The following is a 22436-nucleotide window of genomic DNA, read 5'->3' as shown; positions in this document are numbered from 1 at the left end:
CTGTGTTCCTGCTGTATTCCCTTGAAGGAAGCTGCTAGTTTAATCGGACTCTGGGGTTAGCACTCAAGGGGTTTACCAGAGAAACTGTGATCTGGGCTAGGTCACCCAGTCTCGGTTTGTCTCCGGAATGGGGCGACATACGGCAACTCACGGCACGGTGAGATCAGCAGTAAGATAGTGCCCTGTATTTCACACAGGTATCTCATTATCTCTCTTGGGGTCCCTGCAGATTGAGCCTTTGTCTGTTGGTAACTGTCCTTATTTGGGCCTTTGTGTTGCGCTGCATGTGTCTAGTAGTGGCATATGATATATATGCCTAAAGGTAGTACTAATAGTTTCCAAGTTCGGGCTGTCTCTGTGGGCATAATGACACTTCGCATCTTTCTGCGGCTAGGACTCTCTTTCTCTATTTCTGAGGGGGCCTGGACTTCAGATTTCCATGCTTATCACGCTGGTTTCTCCTGTCGCCCTCTTCTCATGGCACATGCTAGATGGACCCCCTGACCAGACAGGAAGGGCTGTACAGCTCCTTCTTACCAGGAGCCAGTTACCTATTCTATCAAACGTGCGGAGGAGCGCGCGCTGTGTAGTGGTTAGCCTCATCCCTGAAGCTCTCATTAGCGATGTGAGCTTTGTCTGATACCTGTTAGGATTCTGTTGTTTTCCACGGGGCAGTAGAGGCAGCATCTTGATTGCGTCTAGTACGTATTCACTTTAAAGGACATACGTATTTCGCTCACGTTGCATGGAGTTAGTACTGTTTTCATGGTTCCAGTATATTCCTCTTTACATTGCAAAACTTGATTTTTCCTAGGATAATTTCTTTCTTCTTACAGATCCTTCAGTTCTCATCCTGCCGTTCCCTGACCTTCTGCACTTCATTCTGAGGGATCTAGACTTCTTCCAATGACTCTTCAGGCTTTCTCCCGAGGGAGAAGATGCTATAATGTCAGGTCAGGGGGGCTGTGAACTTTTTTCAGGATGCTTGGAACTTTGCATCCTCCTCAAGTTTCCGGTTAGTTCTTGGAGTCTCTATGTTTTGTGTTTCCCTTTTAAGTGTTACAAGTCTTCAGGGCAGTTCTTGTAGTTCTTCAGGAACTAAGGGACGTTGTTCCACTTACTGCATGGTGCCCAAGACGGGGGCATTGGGCAGGCTGGATCCCATTCTGCTGAATTAGTTTCTCAGGGTTACACATTTCTGCAGAAAAACTGGGAGAATATTTACATTTTCACTATGGACTCCGAATCTGCACTAGATTTGCTTGCCTTTCTTGGAGCAGCACTTTCGGTTTTAGCACATGCCATTTCGCCTACCCAAGGCTTCATGAACATTTTAGAAAATGTGGGCAGTGGTACCGTTTTGGCGCTACCAGGCGATTCACCTAATTTCTTCTTGACTGACTGCTTGATTCGGACGTCTTCTAGTCGGGCCATTTGACTGACACGAAAAGGGTGATTTCTTTTCCTCAGTTCTTTGGACGTGAATCTTCGAATTGGCACAGTGCTCTTTTCTCATTTACTATTTATAGGTATATCAGGGAGATGTTTTTATTCATATAGGAGAGAAATGTGTTTCTTCCCAGAGACTAGAGTGATGGGTCACAGTCTTAGGTTTGCATTCGTCTTTGGTTACCATGACCAAGAGTATGGGGTTCTGTACAGGTTCTAGGATCCATGTTGCTGACTCCACTGAGAACTTCGGCTTGCTTTCCCATTATATCATTGCAGCAGTCGCTTTTGTTCCGGTGGTTCCCAGTATCTCAGGCTCCAATTATTTGGTAGGCTCCTCAAGCATCGCTCTGTATGATTTGGTGGCTAAGCGAGATTTCTCTTTTCAAAGGCATGCCTCGGTCTTTGCTGGACTAGCTTATGGCCACCAATAATCCCAGGCTGTCGGGTTGGGGGGCTCGGTGCCTTCCATCCTCAGCTCTAGGAGTCTGGTCTTAAGAGGCGACTCAGTACTTGTTCATTCTTCTATGCTGGAGCATGGTCAGGCTACCGTTTCTGGAGCTTCTGACCATTCTTCCAGGATGACGGTGAAGGTCTTTTCAGTCAGTATTATGATCGGGATATTTCTCTACAGCCTGGGTAGTAGGTGATGTGCTCAGTTGGCAGGTAAAGTTGTGGTTCTACTTCAATGGGTGGACCCTCATCTTCCTCTTCTGTTGGCAGATCATTTTATGGGTCTGGAAAAGAGTTTGGATAGACTTTCTTTCCATGAAATCTGTGCATGGCCCATTTATTGTATGTTACAGTGTACAGCGCTGTGTATGCTCTAGAAAGTGTAAATGTTAGTACTAATGAAATCTTCTACATCCTGGATATTGAGAATTTTGGCTCAGGCGTTCCAGCTCTTTTTATGGAAGTGAGATCTCCTGGAACTAGATCTCATGGCCTTGTCTCAAAATTCTAAGCTTCCTAGCTTCTTTGGCGGGCACACGGAGTGGGAGTCGGAGGGGGCAGCAGCGTGGCTTCTTTCTCGCCTCTGGTTTCTCTTTTTTCAGTGTTTTCCCTTGGCTGATAGTGGCTTTGATTTGCCATCTCAAGCTCGCTTTCAAGGCACAGTAGAATCTCTGGATTGGCTGCACCATCCTTGCTATGCGGATCTGATGAGTCTTTCGGCAGCCGAACTGTTGAGTTTCCTGGTATCTCTGGATTTGCTCATCTAGGGTCCGATCAACATGGATATTCGTACTACTTTGGTAGGAATTGCAGATATAGACTGTAATGCACTAATGGCTGCAGTTTGCCGATTTATCTGGCTGAAGAATTTGCTAAATATGAAAATGAAATAAACCAAAAAATACTAGATACCCAACACAAGGTTTATCAATAATAGAGTGCTATATCGAAGGAAAAGTATCTCAGAAATCCATGCCAGACGATCATACAATCTCACATAGGCTTTTGTGTGGAGGGGGTTTCATTCATAGATCCAAAAACCTTCAAATTTATATTATAACAAACTTTGGGGGGTCTCTTACTAAGGCGCGCTAACCGATTAAGCACACGCTAAATGCTAATGCGCCCATTGGCATGTTTTGCAGCTCCATGGTGGTCTGCAGAGCTTGCCAAGGTTTGCATTTATACGTGGATTAAATTTGCGAGAGATTTTAGCTAGTACAAATGATAGGAAAATAATGGGGGATACAGTGGGTCATTTCAAATGCAAAAAGTGTGTATATTGTCCATTTGTGATGGAGGCAGATAGAATTCAAATCCCCAATAGTGGAAAATTATTCTATCTACGAGATGGACCTGATTGTAACACCAGTCAAGTAATCAATGGTACCTGGGACTAACTAAAAGAAAAATAAAGCATCGTATTGCCCAACATTTAAGTAATTTACGCTTAAAAAAACGGATTCACTTTTGGTGGATCATTGTGGCAAACAAAATCATGATATTTGGGATTTAAAATTTGTAATACTGATGACCTTTCAACTAAACGGGGGGGGGGGGGGGGGCAATATTTCTGAAATACCGTTAAAGAAAGAACAAAGATGTATCTATTTATGGGAAACAGTGGAACCTAAAGGTTTGAATAAGGAGGTTGAGTGGCACCTGGTGTAGAAAGCATTTAAGTGGAGTTAAGTATACTATTTAAAAAGGAAAAAGGAAGTGAGGAGAACAAATGGAAATGAACTTTTTGGAGTCTTGCTGTGCAATCGTGATTTGGAAAGCTCAGTTGTTTTAGCTGTCTGGTGATAAGAAGGTATAATGAACAACCGGGTTGTTTTAAGGAGTGGAGCTGCTGCCAGAATAGCTCCTGAAGTTGCCTTTTGTGGCGAAATACGGAGTAACGTGTCTTATGACATTTAAGGATTTATGATGCTGAAGAATGATCAACAACGAAAAACACTAAGGGCTCATTTTACTAAGATGCACTGGCATTTTTAGCGCGCGCTAACCACGCGCTAAATGAAAAATACTAACGCATGCTCTATGGAGGTATTAACGTTTAATGCGTGCAGTATTGTAGCACGCACTAAAACTGCTAGCACACCTCAGTAAAAGGAGCCCCAAGTGAATATACAGTTATGGACATTGTCATGCACTTTATTAAGAGATTTTAATTGGATTGAATGAACTGGAGGGCTCCATTTGGGTATTAATATTAATAAGTTATATAACTGTTTTGATGTACTGTAATAAATAATTAAGTGATTTGATATTAGCTTTTTTGTATGTTTAAACATTATATTCTATGGATGCGTTAGCATTTAGTGCGTTCTAAATCAGCTAGCATGCCTTAGTAAAAGGCCCCCTTTATTAATAATAATTTTTAAAATTTTACAAGAATTATCACTTCATGATATGATGCATCCAACACTTATCTACCCATATTTTTCTTTAAAAATTTTTCAATTTGTTGTTTGCATTCCTAAGGTCTTGTACTTTAATGTAACTTTACAGCTAATTGTAACCTATTCCTGCCACTTTTCATCTGGCTAAGTCATATCCTGCCGAAGGGGCCTGTTTTGCCCTGGGCCATCGGGCTTTCTCAAGGCAAAGAATCTTGCAAAACGCCAGATTTGTAAGGGTTTAACAGCTGAAAAGTTGGCAGGCATAAGTTACAATTAGCTGTAAAGCTACATTAAAATACAAGACGCTAAGTGGCCAGCTGGAGGAATAAAAGCAAGGATCTCCCCTTGCTGCTGATAAGATAAGAGAATGTCTAACAGTTTATCGGACTCTAATTAATGAGAAAAGATTGGAAACATCCCTTAGGAATGCAAACAATAGAAAATTGATGATTTTTTTTTAGTTCGAATATTTTATTGAGTTTTTTTAAAGAAAAATATGGGCAGGTAAGTTTTAGATACATATTATCACTAATTAAATGATAATTTTTGAAAATTTAAAAAAGATATTAAAGTTTGTTATGATACAAATTTGAAGGTTTTTGGATCTATGAATGAAACCCCCTCCACACAAAAGCCTATGTGAGATTGTATTATCTTCTGGCGTTGATGTCTGAGATCATTTTCCTTTCATATAGCACTCTATTATTGATAGACCTTGTGTTGGGTATGAAGAATTTGCTAACAAGACTAAAGTTGGCTAGGTTAGTAGCTTAAGATCTGATGTTTCAATGTCTTTGACAGGGTAACAAGTTAAGGTGAGTTGCACTAATGTGAGGTGCCTATGAGGAGGTGACCTGATTAAAGGTGGTTTAATAATATGCAAGAGATTCTTAAGGAATCTGGATAGTACTGAACATGAGAAGGTAGCAAACGCCTCATACGTTTGCGATGACCTAGTGGAGAGAAAGTGGAAATAGTTTTCCTCAATGTAAACTGTGTCTCAAGACACAAGGAATCAGAAAAATTCTTGAAAGCTCTAGAGCAGGGGTGTCCAACCTGTGACCCGAGGGCCGCATGCGGCCCTGTGAAGTATTTTGTGCGGCCCCGGTCGAGGGCAATGCAGTATTTTCTCTGCTGCCCCCGGGTGTTTACCGTCTTGCCGGCTCCCTCCTCTGTCTTACTGCAGCGTTTGTACAGCCCCAGAAAATTTTTTTTTCGGCCAATGCGGCCCAGGGAAGTCAAAAGATTGGGCACCCCTGCTTTAGAGTAATCGCTCCCATAGGAAGAGTTGGAAAGACCATTGTTAGAGATCGGCTCTCGCAACATATTTTTATCACCTCGTCTCTTCAACAGTCGCTTCACTGGTGGATGGCCTCCTCCAATCTCTCCAGAGGCCTGCTTTTCCACTTACCTCTTCATCAACAGTTGCTCATGACGGATGCATCCCCATATGCCTGAGGGGTGCTCATGAACGACCTTCAAACACAGGGGCATTAAACCATCACAGAGTGCAAGTTTCACATCAATTTGCTTGAACTCAGAGCAATGTACTATGCACTGAAAGCTTTCCAACATCATCTGAGCGATCAAGTCCTCCTCCTTCGCACGGACAATCAAGTAACAATGTACTAAATAAACAAGCAAGGAGGCATGGGCTCTCTTCCACTTTGTCAGGTGACTCAAAAGATCTGGTTTTGGGCAATGATACGCAACGTTTTCTCGAGGGCAGTCTACATTCAAGGCAAACAGAATTCCTTGGCAGACAACCTCAGCAAAATCCTTCAGCCTCACGAATGGACACTTAGCTCAAAAGCTCTTCATCCCATCTTCGCACAATGGGGCATTCCGTAAGTGGACCTGTTTGCAGCTTCCCACAATCACAAGTTGCCCCAGTTCTGCTCCAGACTTACTTTACAGCCTGGAAGCCAATGTGTTTCTCCTAGATTGGACACAACTGTTTCTGTATGCGTTTCCTCCCACTCCTCTCACCTTGAAAACTCTTTTCAAACTCAAACAGGAGTCAGCCACCATGATACTCATAGCTCCTTGATGGCCCAGAAAGCATTGGGTTCTCCTTTCTACTTCAACTCAGCACTAGGGAACCCATACCTCTTCCAATTTTTCCTTCTCTGCTTACACAGAATCATGGAGCTCTTCTTCATCCCAACCTGCAATCGTTATACCTGACAGCTTGGTATCTCGGGCTGAATCTATCTCAATTATATCTCTGTCAGCCCATCCGCCATATTATCGACGCCTCCAGGAAGCCAGCCACTCAACAATGTTATCAGCAAAAGTGGACTCGGTTTTCTTCCTGGTGTCTTCTGCATCATCACAATCTTACTTCCTTGTCAGTTGATCTTGTGTTGGATTATTTGCTACTTCTCTCGGACTCTGGACTCACATCAACATCTATTAGATTCTCCGAAAAGAAGATGGTGCCTTTACTTTGAATTGATTACTTGTTTTATTTTTAGCTTTCTTTACAAGTGGATACTTGATAAGTATTTGAAAAATAATAAATAAAATAATAATAAAAAAAGAAGACAGTCTTATATTAATTTTAGGCCCAAAAAAGGCACTAGGTCTTATTTTCGGGATATATACATGATCATCTCTCCCTTCCTCTTTCATTTCTCTTCCCCACATGTGCAGCATCTTTCCTCTCCTTCCTCCCATCTCTTGTGCAGCAGGACCCTTGCCCAGCTTCTATCCTACCCTCCTTCCCATCCCTTGTGCAGCAGGACCCTTGCCCAGCTTCTATCCTACCCTCCTTCCCATCCCTTGTGCAGCAGGACCCTTGCCCAGCTTCTATCCTACCCTCCTTCCCATCCCCTGTGCAGCAGGACCCTTGCCCAGCTTCTATCCTACCCTCCTTCCCATCCCTTGTGCAGCAGGACCCTTGCCCAGCTTCTATCCTACCCTCCTTCCCATCCCTTGTGCAGTAGGACCCTTGCCCAGCTTCTGTCCTACCCTCCCAACCATCCCTCGTGCAGCAGGACCCTTGCCCAGCTTCCCTGCCCTCTCTCCCATCCCTCGTGCAATAAGACCCTTGCCAGCTCCCCTTCCCTCCCTCCCATCCCTTGTGCAGCAGGACCCTTGAATGAGCACCCCCTCCTCCCCTGAGCACCCGCCATTCAGCCGAATCCCCATCCTTCCCTCCATCCCATCGGAACCTGGCCATGAGCCTTTAGCAGCATCGGGACAGTAGCACTCAACAGGCTGCTTTGGCTTTATCAAACTCTGCCGCGTTACTGATGACATAACATGGCAGAGTTTGCGGGTGGACAAGGCCGAAGCAGCCTGTTAGAGTGCTGCCGGCCTGACGCTGCTTAGGGAGCTAAATATGGCTTGCAGCTGGGTTCTGATGGGAGGGAGGGAAGGATGGGGATTTGGCTGCGTGGTGGGTGTGGGTCCTCGGGGAAAGGGGGTGCTCTCTTTCAAGGGTTCTACTGCACAAGGGATGAGAGTGAGGGAAGGAAAACTGCCGGAGAATCCTGGTACTAGGGCTTATTTTGGAGGTAGGGCTTATATTAGGACCTACCCCAAAAATTCTGCTAGGGCTTATTTTTGGGGAAACACGGTATTACAACTTTCCATCTTCCAGTCGAGGGTAAACCTCTCACGACTCATCCTTTTTTCATGAAGGGACTCATCCTTCATTCATGAAGGGACTTTTCAATGTGAAACCACCTCTCAAATCTCCTCCAGTGGTTTGGGACCTTAATGTGGTTCTTTCCAGGTTAATGAAGTCTCTATGAACCAATGGCTACAGTTCATATCAAGTTTCTTACTTGGAAAGTTGTTTTTCTTAATATCTCTCACTTCCGCTAGGAGAGTCAGTGAGTTACAGGCATTGGTGGCAGATCCACCTTTCACAGTTTTCCACCATGATAAAATGGTTCTGCGCACCCATCCAAAGTTTCTACCGAAAGTTGTTACTGATTTTCATCTTAATCAATCGATTGTTCTTCCAGTTTTCTTTCCTAAGCCCCATTTTCATGCAGGAGAAATGGCGCTTCACTCTCTGGACTGTAAACGTGCTTTAGCCTACTATATCGACAGGTACTAGTGGCAGGTGTAAGACACCGGTACCTGTTAGGCCTGTCTGACAGTACCTTAAGTGTCACGACTCGCCCAAAGAGGGAGCTAAAGATAAGATGTAACCCTCATTGAAAATAGGCGAGTCACAAGGTGGTCGCTGGAAAGACGGCACAAACTGGCTTGGAGGTAGGCTTCAAAGGGTAGTGGTGAATGGGACCCCCTCCGAAATGATGGAGGTGATCAGTGGAGTGCCACAGGGCTCGGTCTTGGGCCCAATCCTATTCAACATCTTTATAAGAGACTTGGCAGAAGGCCTTCGAGGTAAAATAATATTATTCGCCGATGACGCCAAACTAAATAATGTAGTGGGCAAATGCACAACGGATGAAGATTCAATGCCCGACAACATGATGCACGACCTACTCCTACTAGAGCGCTGGTCTAAGACCTGGCAACTTAGCTTCAGTGCCAAAAAATGCAAGGTTATGCACCTAGGCAACAATAATCCATGCAAGACTTATACCCTCAATGGTGAGGTTCTAGCAAGAACGGTAGCAGAACGAGACTTGGGGGTGATCGTCAGTGAGGACATGAAGGCTGCCAGTCAGATGGAGCAGGCCTCATCCAAGGCAAGACAGATCATAGGTTGCATACACAGGGTTTTAGTCAGCCGTAAGCCGGAAGTCATTATGCCTTTGTATAGATCCATGGTGAGGCCCCACCTGGAATACTGTGTGCAATTCTGGAGGCCGCATTATCGCAAGGATGTGCTGAGACTGGAGTCGGTTCAGAGAATGGCCACTCGGATGATCTCGGGACTTAAGGATCTCCCGTACGAAGAACGATTAGACAAACTACAGCTATACTCGCTCGAGGAGCGCAGAGAGAGGGGAGACATGATCAAGACGTTCAAGTATCTCACGGGCCGCATCGAAGCGGAGGAAGATATCTTCTTTTTCAAGGGACTAACGGCAACAAGAGGGCATCCGTGGAAAATCAGGGGCGGGAAACTACGAGGTGACACCAGGAAATTCTTTTTCACTGAAAGGGTGGTTGATCGCTGGAATAGTCTTCCACTGCAGGTGATTGAGGCCAGCAGCGTGCCTGATTTTAAGGCCAAATGGGATCGGCACATGGGATTTATTCACAAGGCAAAGGTAGGGGAGGGTCATTAGGGTGGGCAGACTAGATGGGCCGTGGCCCTTATCTGCCGTCTGTTTCTATGTTTCTAGCTGCCTATTTCCAGAAATCTGTATCATACAGATCATCTCCACAACTTTTTGTCTCTTTAGACCTTAACAGGTTGGAGCATCCTAGCTCTAGTAGATTGTTATCCAACAAGTTGGCTGCATGCATCTTGTTCTGTTACGCTCAGGATGGGCTGCAACTAGAGAGTCGAGTCACAGCCCTTCAAAAGTTTGAGCTTGACAGCTTCAGTAATTTTTTTCGATCTACTCCGATTGATAGACTAAGCAAAGCTGCTATTTTTCTCCTTGGTGCATATCTTTCACCTCTCGTTATTGTCTGGAACTTTTGTCCAGACAGGATGGGATCTTCAGTCAATCAGTATTACAAAATCTTTTTTTTTCTAAAAGGCCAACACTCCCACTATCCCATTCAGGTTAGCTTGGAGGTCACCCACATGTGAGAATATGCTGCCTGCTTGTCCTGGGATAAAGCACAGTTACTTACCATAACAGGTGTTATCCAGGGACAGCAGGAAGATATTCTCACAACTCACCCCCCCTCCCCTGGTTGGCTTCTTAGCTGGCTATATAAATTGAGGAGACACATGCCTAAGTCAGGCAGGAAGGTACTCGCACATGTTGCGGTATGGTCAATCGTGAACTTTCTTAAGTTCTAAAGTGTATCAGTGCTTTTGCAGCTGTCCGTATCGGGGCTCCGTGGATGACATCATCCACATATGAGAATATCTGCCTGCTGTCCCTGGATAACACCTGTTACGGTAAGTAACTGTGCTTTAAGGTATGCTAACTGATTTAGCGTGTGTTAAATGTACACCTTAGTCTTAGAAGAAGTATAGGGTTACAATCTCCAACCCCATGCTGGCTCTGTGATGTAAACAAAATAAATAAAAAAGACTTTTCCTCTCTGTTTTAGGTCCTTGTTCACGCTTGCTCTCTAACACCATCTCCAGCAGGATACACATTTCAAATCTGACATATTGTAATCACAAAACACAAAATAAAATTATTTTTTCTATCTTTTGTTGTCTGGTCATTATTGAAATCATGTTGGTCCCAGGTTTTGGTTGTCTTCTGATAACTCGCTTGCCAGGGTCTCCTGCCCATTTGTCATTTTCTTCTTTCTCGGTACTAACCATCCATCTTCCATTTCTGCCCTCCCCTTCTGTTTCCCTTCCCTCTCCCGGAGGTCTGGCATTTTTCCTTTTTTTTTGTCTCCATCCCTGCAGCTGCAGTGAGGGACCCCACCATCCCCAGATCCACCATCTCTCCTTTTCTCTACCCTTTCATCCAGCATCTTTCCCTCCTTCCCTACCACCCCAGGGTCCTCTATCTCTCCCTTTATCTCTCCAACTACCTTCCTATCCAGTATCTATATCTCCCCTGCACACCATCCCTTGTGCCCAACTTCTCTCCCTTTCTGTTCCTTCCCTCCCTCCACACCATTGTCCACCGTCTCCCTCTCCTCAGTTTTAGTCCCATTATTTCTTCCCCTCCCCCTCAGTCCAGCATATGCATGTCTCTTTGGACCCCTCCTTACCTCCCTCTGTGTACTTCTACACCAGGGCCTGCCCCCCCACCCCGAGGGCCTGCATGTTTTCCCCCTTCTTCCTGGTCTCACCTTCGAGATGTGGCCCGCCGTTCCTTCCCTCCCTTTATCCCAGATTCCCGGTCTCATCTTCAAAGCAGTCTGCAAGAGGATCGCTGGTTGGCTTTAGCAAACCTAGCAGGCTGCCTCTGATCCACAGCACATTCCCTCTGCCATGGTCCCGCCCTTCCTCTGACGTATGGGATCGCGGCAGAGGGAACTTGCTGCGGTGGTTGACAGTAGCCTGCTAGGTTCACTACAGCCATCTTCTTGCATGCTGCTTTGAAGATGAGACTGGGAAGCTGGAATGGAGGGAGGGAAGGGACGGCGGGCCAAATCTCGGGCCAAATTTAATTACCCTGCAGGTCAATTTTGGCTCGCTGACACCACTGCTCTAGTCCTACCAGACCAGTTCAGAGGCTTATATTGTATTTGTTTTGGGGATGAAGGTGTCTCTGGACATCTGTCTGGTTGGATTCCCCCCTTTAAGATGTGGGTGTGTGTGTTGTTTTCCAATCTTTGGTTAGCTGTTAAAGCATAAGTGAGTAGCTGCTGTATGAGACTCTTTACAGAGCATAGCTTATAAGTCGTCATTCTCTATGTACATTTGCTGACTGCAGGACACAATCCATTGGAACTGGACTTTTCTACTAGTGCTTAAGAAAAGAGAAGTAGCAGATAAGATCAAGGTTTCATATTGTGTAGATCAGCAAAACAAGTTTATTCTTTAATGCATTTTGAATTGTATTTTTTTTTTTAGTCGAATTGTGAAAAATATGGCTTGTATTTTGAGAAATCTTTTACAATATTGTTTAAATTTTTTTTTTCTTTTGCTTATTTCTTCAATACTAGAGAGTTGAAAGATAATCTGGGCAGTGATGACCCTGAAGGAGATGTGCCAGTCTTGCTGCAGGCTGTCTTGGCCAGGAACCCTAATGTTTTTCGGGAGAAGAGCATGCAGAACAGATATGGGGTACCAAGTGGTGAGCAGATGTCTGTGTTTTACATTATTAAATTTTAAATCTGTTATTGCAGAATGCTAAATAATTAAAACCTTGTACAATGTGCTCAAGGTTGATCTTTGACCTGATCAACTTAAATAATATTTTGAGGCATTAATGTTAAGAAATGGCAGCTTCTGGTTAGCTGTCTTATCACCTTTTTAATGTTATCATCCTTAGCATCGAGCTACACTGTTCAGCACAAGTGTGTATTATCCTCTCCTACCAGCAGATGGAGATAAAGAAAAAACTGAGTTTTATCACTGACTTCACGCAGGCTTTGAAAGATGTTCTTCATGCAGGCTTTTATTCAGTCAGCAAATAATTACAATGACAGTCCACATGTATCTTGAATGTGGATTATCATTATAATTATTTGCTGACTGAATAAAAGTCTGCATCAAGAACATCTTTTCCACAGTTTCTTTTGGATTCTTCACTCACTGTGGAAATATTAGTTTTTCTTCTTTCATTGTTGGTCTCTTGAAAGATCCAGTATGCTCTTTACCTCTGCAGATGGTAGGTTGTTCAGTCTGGTTCTCCTGGTCCTTGGCCTACTCCTTTGCTCTACTGGCCACAGTGGTTCAGCCTAAGGGCTATTTCCAGGTTATCCAGTCCCCAGACTGGGCTTGGTTGAGCGTGGGTTTTGACTCTTCTATCCCCAGTCAAGCTTCTTAGCAATCACTGGGTGAGCCTTGTGGCTTGGCTCTTCAGGATCTTGCCTAAGGGGTATGGGTCCCTATCCTCCTACCATTCCTTGCCCTCTCATCCTGGTTGGTTATAATCCTCCTGGACTCCTAAGTAGTTCCCCTGCATTGTTATACAGTAATTTATTATTTTTTTCCACTCCATAAGACGCACTTTTTTCCCCCAAAAAAGTGGGTGGAAAAAAGGGTGCGTCCTATGGAGCGAATACTCAACCCCTCTACCCATTATCTTATTTAGATCGGTGCCCGCCCCTCGCTCGCTGCCGCCGCTGCTGCTAGTGGTAGCTCCTGCAAGTAGAGGAAGGGACGCGCTCTGCTCCTGCTGCTGCTCCTGGTCTTTGCTCCTGCCGCTGCTCCTAGCCGCCATAAAAAAAGAAAGGGAAAGGCGGGTGCAGCGCTTGCACGCCGCCGGCCCAGAAGTCTTACCCCCGAGGTCAATTCTGATGTCGGACTGAAGGTCCGGGCTGGCCAATGGCTGGCCCCACCTTCTCTCTGATGTCAGAATTGATGTGGGGGGTAAGGCTTCTGGGATGGCAGCGTGCAATTGCTGCACCCGCCTGGTCCTTCCCAGCAATTTGTTTCTTCGTGAAAAGCCGCTATAGGGAGTGAAGCGCTGCTGGGTCCCTGCTCATCCCTCGCTCTCGGTGCCACGCTCTTGCTACTTTAGACTGGAGTCCCCCCCCGCCACTGCTGCTTTGTGGATGTGTTCTCACAGCAGCGGGAGGCAATTAAAACCAGCAGGTGGGTGGGCAGACTTGGGGAGGGGGAGGAAGAAGACAGGCTGGAAGGCAGTGAGGGGAACATAGGAGGGAGGAAGGAAGGAACAATTGTTGGGCCTGAGTTGGGGGGGAAGATGACAAAGGCAGTGAGGGGAACATAGGAGGGAGGGAAGAAGGGACAATTGTTGGGCCTGAGGATGAAAGGAAGGAAAGAAGAAAGGCAAGAAAGAAAAATCACCAGACAACAAAGGTAGGAAAAATGATTTTATTTGCAATTTAGTAATCAAAATGTGTCAGTTTGGAGAATTTATATCTGCTGTCTATATTTTGCCCTATATTTGTCTATTTTTCTATAGTTGTTACTGAGGTGAAATTGCCTATTTTAAAAAGTCATCTGCCTTGATATCTGAGCCATTCCCCTGCCCGCCCTGTCCCAGCCTATCACTAAACCACCAGAGGGGAGACAGGGTGCAGAGCCTGGCAGGGAGGGGGGCAGGGTGCAGAGCCTGGCAGGGAGAATTTGGTGCAGAATGGGTTTTTTTTCTTGTTTTCCTCCTCTAAATTTAGAGTGCATCTTATGGTCAGGTGCATTTTATGGAGCAAAAAATACGATATTGGCTTTGTCTGTCTTAAATTTATTCCTTAATGCAGGGAATAAAGCTATTGCTGGAAAAAATATATAAATAAAACCAAGGCTCTAATAGTCTTGTCACAAAACAAGAAAACAGAGTGCACCTGAGAGAGTGGGGGAGGGTGGGAATCAGTGGAGCTGCTGTAGCCCTGAGCTCGAGTTGGCTCGAGTGATAGGGCAGACCTATGCACACTGGCCATTTGATTGAGCAAACCTGTGAGCAGATACTGCAGTTTCTGCAAGAGTTGGCAGATCAGCACATCTGCCAGCTCTGTATGTCCCTCCTGTGATGGGCTGTTTCTGACTTTGGAAACAGCACCAGGGTTGGGGGAAGAGGGGGAGGTTCAGAAAGCTGCCGGAGCTGCTGCTGCTGCTTCTCTGTACTCCAAGGCACTGGGATTGTTGACCAGTTTCTGCAAGATCTGCCAGCTCTGTATGTCCCTCCTATGGTCCGTTTCCGACTTTGGAAAGGGCACCAGGGGTGGAGGTTCAGAGAGCTGCCGCTGCTTCTCCATACTCCAAGGCACTGGGATTGATGACCATTTTGTACAAGCTTGTCTACTCCTGTTGTTGCTTCAGCAGCAGGATTCTTCACAGCTCCCTTTGGAGGGCATTGTGGGACCCCCCCCAAAGCATTTTCCTCTTCATAAGACTCTTACCTTTATGATGCTGGTGAAGAGGGAAGTTGCCTTTATTCCTTTGCCCTTGAAGAGATGAAGAAATACTGGGCATACCCTAAGGAGGACACTCTTATTACAGCAGTCTGTATTACAGGGTCTGATCCGGAGATGGCAATTCTTATGTTCAGTCCCCAAGTTGACAACTATCTCTGTTTAGGGAGGTTTTGCCCTCAGGGAACTCTAAGATAATTGGGTCAAACAGCAATTACACCTAGTCTTTTCAGTAGAGATGTCCAGCTTTCAAGCAGTAATCTGCAATGTCTATGTGGTACATTCCATATTGTCCATGCTGTACTAGCTGCATCATCTCCTACAGTCCATGGAAAATTTCTGCTTAGATACTGGAGTGACCACCTTAGACGATGTCCTGTATGATCTGGTCTGCCTGGCCTCTCCGTGTATTCAGCTGGTGTGGGCTTTCTCTGGCTAAGATTCTACCATATTTGACAGAAGTTGCCTCCAAGAGGCTTCTTAGTCAAGGGCGCTTGCTATTTGGGGAGAACCTGGTGAAAGATATGGGGGAGGCTAGACCTCTTTGTCTCCCTGAGCTGAAGCCTAAGGGCTCCTAGCAGTCCCTTACTTGCAGGGATAACTCCAAAGGGGTGAGCCATTTTTGGCCAGCCTGGCATGCTTTGACTCAGGCTACCAGTTCAGAGATACCCATTTTGGTGTGGCTCCCTTTTGGGGCCCTAGAAGAGTTGAGCCTTCAGCTTCCACAGACAGTTCTAGTGGCCTAGCCTACCTAATTACTACTACTGTTTATCATTTCTATAGCATTGAAAAGCGTACGCAGGGCTGTATATATTTAATATTCAATAGACGGTCCCTGCTCAGAAGAGCTTACAATCTAATTTGGACAGACAGGACATCTCAGGGTTCGGGAGTTTTTGGTAGAAGGAATGATGCAATGAGTAAATGTATCTGACAGTGAGTGGGAGTTAAAGAGTTGAAAGCAGCTTAAAGAAGTGGACTTTTAGCTTGGATTTGAATGCTGCTATAGATGGAGCATGATGTATTGACTCAGGCAGCCTGTTCAGGTATACAATGCGGCAAGAAAGAAGGGACGGAGTCTGGAGGTGGAGGAGAAGGGTACAGATAAGAGGGACTTACTCAATGAATGGAGTTCATGGGTGGGGAGGAGCTTAGGGAGAGATATTGAGGGGCTACAGATTGAAAGCACTTTTAAGTCAGTAACGGGGAGAGGAAAGAACCCCAATCTTTCTTTCCCCTTGCTGCTGTAGCTGCCGCTAATGTTTTATTCAGAATGGCTTCTAAGACTTCATGGTGCAGCCCTTGCGGCAGTCTTCACCACTCGCTGGCCCTGCTGGTGTCGGGCCCTCCCTTCCTCTGGGTCCTGCTTTTGCAGAAACAGGAAATAGGCAGGACCAGTAGCGAGGAAGCCCAACGCCGGCAGTAGCAGTGAGTTCTGAAGGTTGCCGCTACTGACGTACAGTGAGAGAGAGGTACCCATCCGTTGAGGGGGGGGTAGAGAAATGCTGAATCCGATTGGTGGGGAGAGGGAGGGATGAGTAACGAAGAAAGTTGTCCAGTTGGGGGGGGAAGAAGGAAGACCAGGGAAGGGAGAGGAGAGGGAGGAAAAGGAAGGAGAAGAAATGCCAGAGCATGGAGACGGAGAGAGAGATGGAAGGAGAGGAGGGTGATGCCAGAGCATGGGGGAGGAAAGGGAAGAACACACACAATGGGGTAGGATGGGAAGGAAGGAAGAAAAGGAAAAGGGAGAGTTGTCGGAGCGTTGGGGAGGGGGTGGATTTGGAGAGAGAAATGTAGAGTGGGTGTAGCCGAAATGAATCATGTACTGTACTCTGTAAAGGAGAGAAGGGGCACAGGATAGACAGACAGTTTATGGAAGGGGCATAGAAAGAGAGAATATGCCAATATGGAAGGGGGAGAGGGCAGGTGCTATATGGAAGGGAGAGAGAGCGCGGACAGTGGATGGAAAAGAGAGATGGTGGACGGTAAATGGAAGGGGCAGAGAGGGAGAGGACACATGCTAGAAAAAAAGAAGAGAAGCTGAGGAAAACAGAAATCACAGATGAAAAAAGGTAGAAAAGATATATTATTTTTTTGCTTTAGAATAAAATGGTATTGTAGCTTTATTGATAAACATTTAGAAATAATAAATGGAAATAAGGTAATCTTTATTGGACTAATTTCAATACATTTCTCACCAACTTCCGGAGACCAAAACACCCATTCCCAGGTCAGGACAGAATTCTGTAACAGTAGTTTATCCCAGGACAAGCAGGCAGCATATTCTTAACACATGGGTGACGTCACCGACGGAGCCCTCGGTACGGACCTTTTTAACTAGAAGTTTCTAGTTGGCCGCACCGCGCGTGCGCGAGTGCCTTCCCGCCCGACGGAGGAGTGCGTGGTCCCCAGTTTCTTCGTTTCCGCGGAGCGAAGAAGACGCGTGTGTTTTTTCAACGGCCGTTGAAACCACTTTTTTGCCTTCCCGCTCGCGCTTTTTTCCTTATTTTTTCTCTCTTTACCTTCGGGTTTATTTTTCTTTGATTTGCAAAAAAAAACAAAAAACTTTGCTTTTTCCCTTTTTTCTTTCGTTTTTGCCCCGGCGGGGCCTGTTGCCAGTATACAGGCCTCGGGCTTCGATTTTGCGGAGGCTATCTTCCCCTTCATGCCCCCGCAGGTCGGTTTTAAGAAGTGCCAGCGGTGTGCACGCCCGATCTCCATAACTGACCCACACAATTGGTGCTTGCAGTGTCTGGGTCCGGAGCATCGGGCGGACTCCTGCACCCGCTGTGCCACTCTTCAAAAGAGAACTCTTAAAAACCGAAGAATTCAACAAACTCTTCTCTTCGGCACCGAGTCGGCGATGGACTCCTCCCCTTCAACGGCGGTACCTCAAAAATCGGCACCGTCGACCTCGACACCGACCGACCCCACATCGGCGTCGCTGGCGCCAGGTAAGCCGGCTAAGAAGCCTTCCTCTTCCCTCGAGCGCCCTCCAGCTACGGTGGCGACACCGTCCCTACCGGCATCGCACCGGTCCCGCAAACGCTCCGCCCCGATCTCGGTGAGTGCCTCGTCATCGGCCTCCTCATCGCCGGGGCGTGGAGCGGCATCTAAGGAACCGAAGAAAAAGAAAGCGGTTCCGATGCCACCCCTAGATGACCGTATCTCGGCCATCTTAAAGGCTCAACTCCAGGAGCAGTTGAAGAAACAACTTGAACAACTGTTGCCCACTATCCTGGCACCGCTCCTTCCGGTACCAGACCGGCCCGAGCCCCGTACCGAGCCCCCGGTGTCCACCCCTTCGGTACCGGTGAACACATCCATGCCGATCCTTTCGGCCCAACAACTTCAGGGCGATCCGGTGGTTCATTCTCAGGCCACATTGGATCCTCCTCGGCACCAGGCGGTACGGCATTCTTCTCGGGACCGAGATAGACGCCGGTCGTCCTCCCCTGGTACCGTTTCGGTGCGCTCTGGAAAGTCTTTGTCCAAAACTCACCATACCGCGCCCTCCACCCCGGTGTCTCGACATGCACCAGAAGTCAGGGACCCTGACTTATGGGAGGAAACTCCTCTCGGTACCGAGGAGGATCCCTCCTCATCTGATGAGGAACCATCGGCACCCGATGCCACCTCTAAACCAGAGCAGTCCTCTTTTTCTAAATTTCTGAGAGAAATGTCTGCTGCCCTGTCCCTTCCTCTGGAATCTGACTCAAAAAAGTCTCAAGCCTTTCTAGAGGCTTTAGACTTTGAGCAACCTCCTAAGGAGTTCCTCAAGCTTCCCGTGCATGACATCCTACGGGAAACGTTCTACAAAAACTTGGAAAATCCCCTCACGGTACCGGGAGCCCCCCGTAAACTGGACAACCTTTACCGTGTCATTCCCATTCCTGGATTCGACAAATCTCAATTGCCCCATGAGTCCCTTCTGGTGGAATCCACCTTAAAAAAGACTCAGGGCTCCAGTGTCTATGCCTCTACCCCTCCTGGCAGAGAAGGTAAGACTATGGACAAGTTTGGCAAGAGGCTTTACCAGAATGCCATGCTTGCCAACAGGGCAAACAACTATTCCTTCCATTTTTCTTTCTATCTGAAACATTTGGTCCAACAACTGTCTGCCCTCCAGAAGTACCTTCCTGAGCGCAAGGTCCCGCTATTCCAACAACACATCTCTGGTCTTCTCCAGATGCGAAAATATATGGTCCGCTCAATATACGACTCCTTCGAGCTCACCTCTCGGGCCTCTGCCATGGCCGTAGCCATGCGTCGCTTAGCCTGGCTCAGAGTCTCTGACCTGGACATCAACCACCAGGATCGTTTGGCCAACGCCCCCTGTCTCGGGGATGAACTCTTTGGAGAGTCCCTGGATTCCACCACCCAGAAACTCTCGGCCCATGAGACCAGGTGGGACACCCTGATCAAGCCGAAAAAGAAGGCTCCGCCTGCTCGACCCTATCGGCCTCAATCATCTTACCAGCGGAGGTTCTCAGCCAGGCCACTCAATCCGCCTCCCCAACAATCTCGGCGACCCCGTCAACAGCAGCACCATGCCCAGGCTCGGTCTCAGGCCACTCAACCCTCCAAGCCTCCTCAGCCTGCTAAACAATCTCAGCCCTTTTGACTCTTCTCTCCAGGGCATAGCCAGTCATCCACCCTCGCTGCCTCTTCCACAGCCTATCGGGGGTCGTCTCACCATTTTCTCAAGCCGTTGGGAAGTCATCACGTCGGACCAGTGGGTCCTCAACATCATCCGCCACGGCTACTCTCTCAACTTCCAGACTCTTCCACCGGACAACCTTCCCGTAGAGTCTGCTTCACACTCATCTCAAACCCCCCTCCTCCTGAGGGAGGTTCAATCCCTCCTCCTTCTCAATGCCATCGAAGAAGTACCTCCAGATCAAAGGGGTCAGGGATTCTACTCCCGCTACTTCCTAGTACCCAAAAAGACGGGAGACCTCCGTCCCATTCTCGATCTCAGGGACCTCAACAAGTGTCTGGTCAAGGAAAAGTTCAGAATGCTCTCCCTTGCCACACTTTACCCTCTACTTTCTCAACACGACTGGCTATGTTCCCTGGACCTCAAAGAGGCCTACACTCACATCTCCATCCATCAGAACTCTCGCCGCTACCTGCGGTTCCAGGTGCTACACCACCACTATCAGTACAAAGTGCTACCGTTTGGCCTCGCTTCCTCCCCCAGAGTCTTCACCAAATGCCTGATAGTGGTGGCGGCCTTCCTCAGGTCTCACAACCTCCAGGTGTTCCCCTACTTGGACGATTGGTTGGTGAAAGCACCCTCATCTCCACTCGTGCTACAAGCTACTCATCACACCATCTCTCTCCTCCACCTCCTGGGGTTCGAGATCAACTACCCCAAGTCGCATCTGCTTCCCACCCAGCGACTTCAATTCATTGGAGCAGTTCTGGACACCACGCTGATGAGGGCCTTTCTCCCCTCCGATCGTCAGCAGACCCTGCTCCACCTCTGCCGTCAGGTACTCAGGCATCCCTCCATTCCTGCCCGACAGATGATGGTCCTCCTGGGTCACATGGCCTCGACGGTGCATGTCCTTCCTCTGGCACGTCTCCACCTTCGTACACCTCAGTGGACTCTCGCCAACCAATGGTCACAGACTACAGATCTTCTTTCTCATCCCATCTCTGTGACATCATCTCTTCAGCAATCTCTCCAATGGTGGTTGAACTCCTCAAATCTTTCCAGGGGTCTTCTTTTTCATCTGCCCCCCCCACTCTATGATCATCACCACCGATGCGTCCCCCTACGCATGGGGAGCTCACCTAGGAGATCTACGCACCCAGGGACTTTGGACCCCACAGGAGCGTCGTCATCACATAAATTTCCTGGAACTCAGAGCTATGTTCTACGCCCTCAAGGCTTTCCAACATCTTCTCTGCCCTCAAGTCCTCCTCCTGTGCACAGACAATCAAGTCGCCATGTACTACATAAACAAGCAATGCGGCACCGGATCTCGCCCCCTTTGTTTGGAGGCTCTGCGCATCTGGACCTGGGCCACGGACCGCAATCTCTTTCTCAGGGCGGTCTATATCCAGGGCGAACAGAACTCTCTGGCCGACAATCTCAGCCGCATCCTTCAACCTCACGAGTGGATGTTGGACCCTCCGACTCTGCTCTCCATCTTTGCTCGATGGGGCACTCCGCAGGTGGACCTCTTTGCAGCACCTCACAACCATCAGCTGCCCCAATTCTGTTCCAGACTCTTCTCTCCTCACCGTCTGGCTCCGGATGAATTCCTGCTCGACTGGAGGGATCGGTTCCTCTATGCCTTCCCTCCACTTCCTCTGATGTTGCGGACCTTGTCCAAACTCCGCAAGGACAACGCCACCATGATTCTCATCGCCCCTCGGTGGCCTCGTCAACACTGGTTCTCCCTCCTGCTTCAACTCAGCTCCAGGGAGCCCATTCCTCTTCCTGTGTTTCCTACTCTGCTTACACAGCAGCATCAGTCTCTACTGCATCCCAATCTGTCTTCCCTCCACCTGACAGCTTGGTTTCTCTCGGGCTGACCTCTCCGGAGAATCTATCTCAACCGGTCCGCCTCATTTTGGACGCCTCCAGGAAACCGGCCACTCTCCAATGTTACCATCAGAAGTGGACCAGATTCTCCTCGTGGTGTCTCAGGCATCATCAGGAACCCACCTCCTTAGCGGTGGAAACTGTCTTGGAATATTTGCTCTCTCTGTCCAATGCTGGCCTCAAAACCACCTCAATCAGAGTCCACCTCAGTGCCATCACTGCGTTTCATGAGCCTATTCTCGGAAAACCCCTCACGGCTCATCCTCTGGTTTCCAGATTTATGAGAGGGCTCTTCAATATCAAGCCGCCTCTCAAGCCTCCTCCTGTCGTCTGGGACCTGAATGTGGTTCTCTCAGCACTCATGAAGCCTCCGTTTGAGCCTCTTGCCACAACTTCGCTCAGGCTTCTTACCTGGAAGGTGCTTTTCCTAATTGCCATCACCTCTGCCAGGAGGGTTAGCGAACTGCATGCACTGGTTGCCGACCCACCTTTCACTGTTTTTCACCATGACAAGGTTGTTCTGCGTACCCACCCTAAATTCCTTCCCAAGGTGGTCTCAGCTTTTCACCTTAACCAGTCCATTGTGCTCCCCGTCTTCTTCCCTAAGCCTCACTCGCATCCTGGGGAACAGGCGTTGCACACACTGGATTGTAAGCGTGCCCTTGCTTACTATCTTGATCGTACCAGAGCTCACCGATCATCTCCTCAGCTATTTGTATCTTTCGATCCCAACCGTTTGGGTCGTCCTGTCTCCAAACGGACCCTTTCAAATTGGCTTGCTGCCTGTATTGCCTTCTGTTATGCTCGGGCCGGTCTCTCACTGGAAGGAACTGTCACGGCCCACAGAGTCCGAGCTATGGCTGCTTCTGTTGCTTTCCTCCGTTCCACGCCCATCGAGGAAATCTGCAAGGCGGCCACTTGGTCCTCAGTTCACACGTTCACTACTCACTACTGTCTGGATGCGTTCTCCAGACGGGATGGACACTTCGGCCAATCTGTGTTAC

The 22436-nt window shown here is 47.6% G+C and overlaps 1 protein-coding gene across 1 annotated transcript in view; it reads left to right on the top strand.

Moving 5' to 3' along the window:
• The window catches only part of NIPBL (NIPBL cohesin loading factor), a 1354860-nt gene that overhangs the window by 123804 nt on the left and 1208620 nt on the right, over positions 1 to 22436 (top strand). The window contains 1 exon segment of the mRNA XM_033932779.1: positions 11997 to 12127. Within this exon segment, the coding sequence (XP_033788670.1) occupies positions 11997 to 12127 (131 nt within the window).

The sequence above is a fragment of the Geotrypetes seraphini genome, chromosome 1 (assembly GCF_902459505.1).
Source record: "Geotrypetes seraphini chromosome 1, aGeoSer1.1, whole genome shotgun sequence".
Taxonomy (NCBI): Eukaryota; Metazoa; Chordata; class Amphibia; order Gymnophiona; family Dermophiidae; genus Geotrypetes; species Geotrypetes seraphini.
The sequence above is the reverse complement of the archived record's forward strand: the minus strand, read 5'-3'. Positions and strand labels throughout refer to the sequence as shown.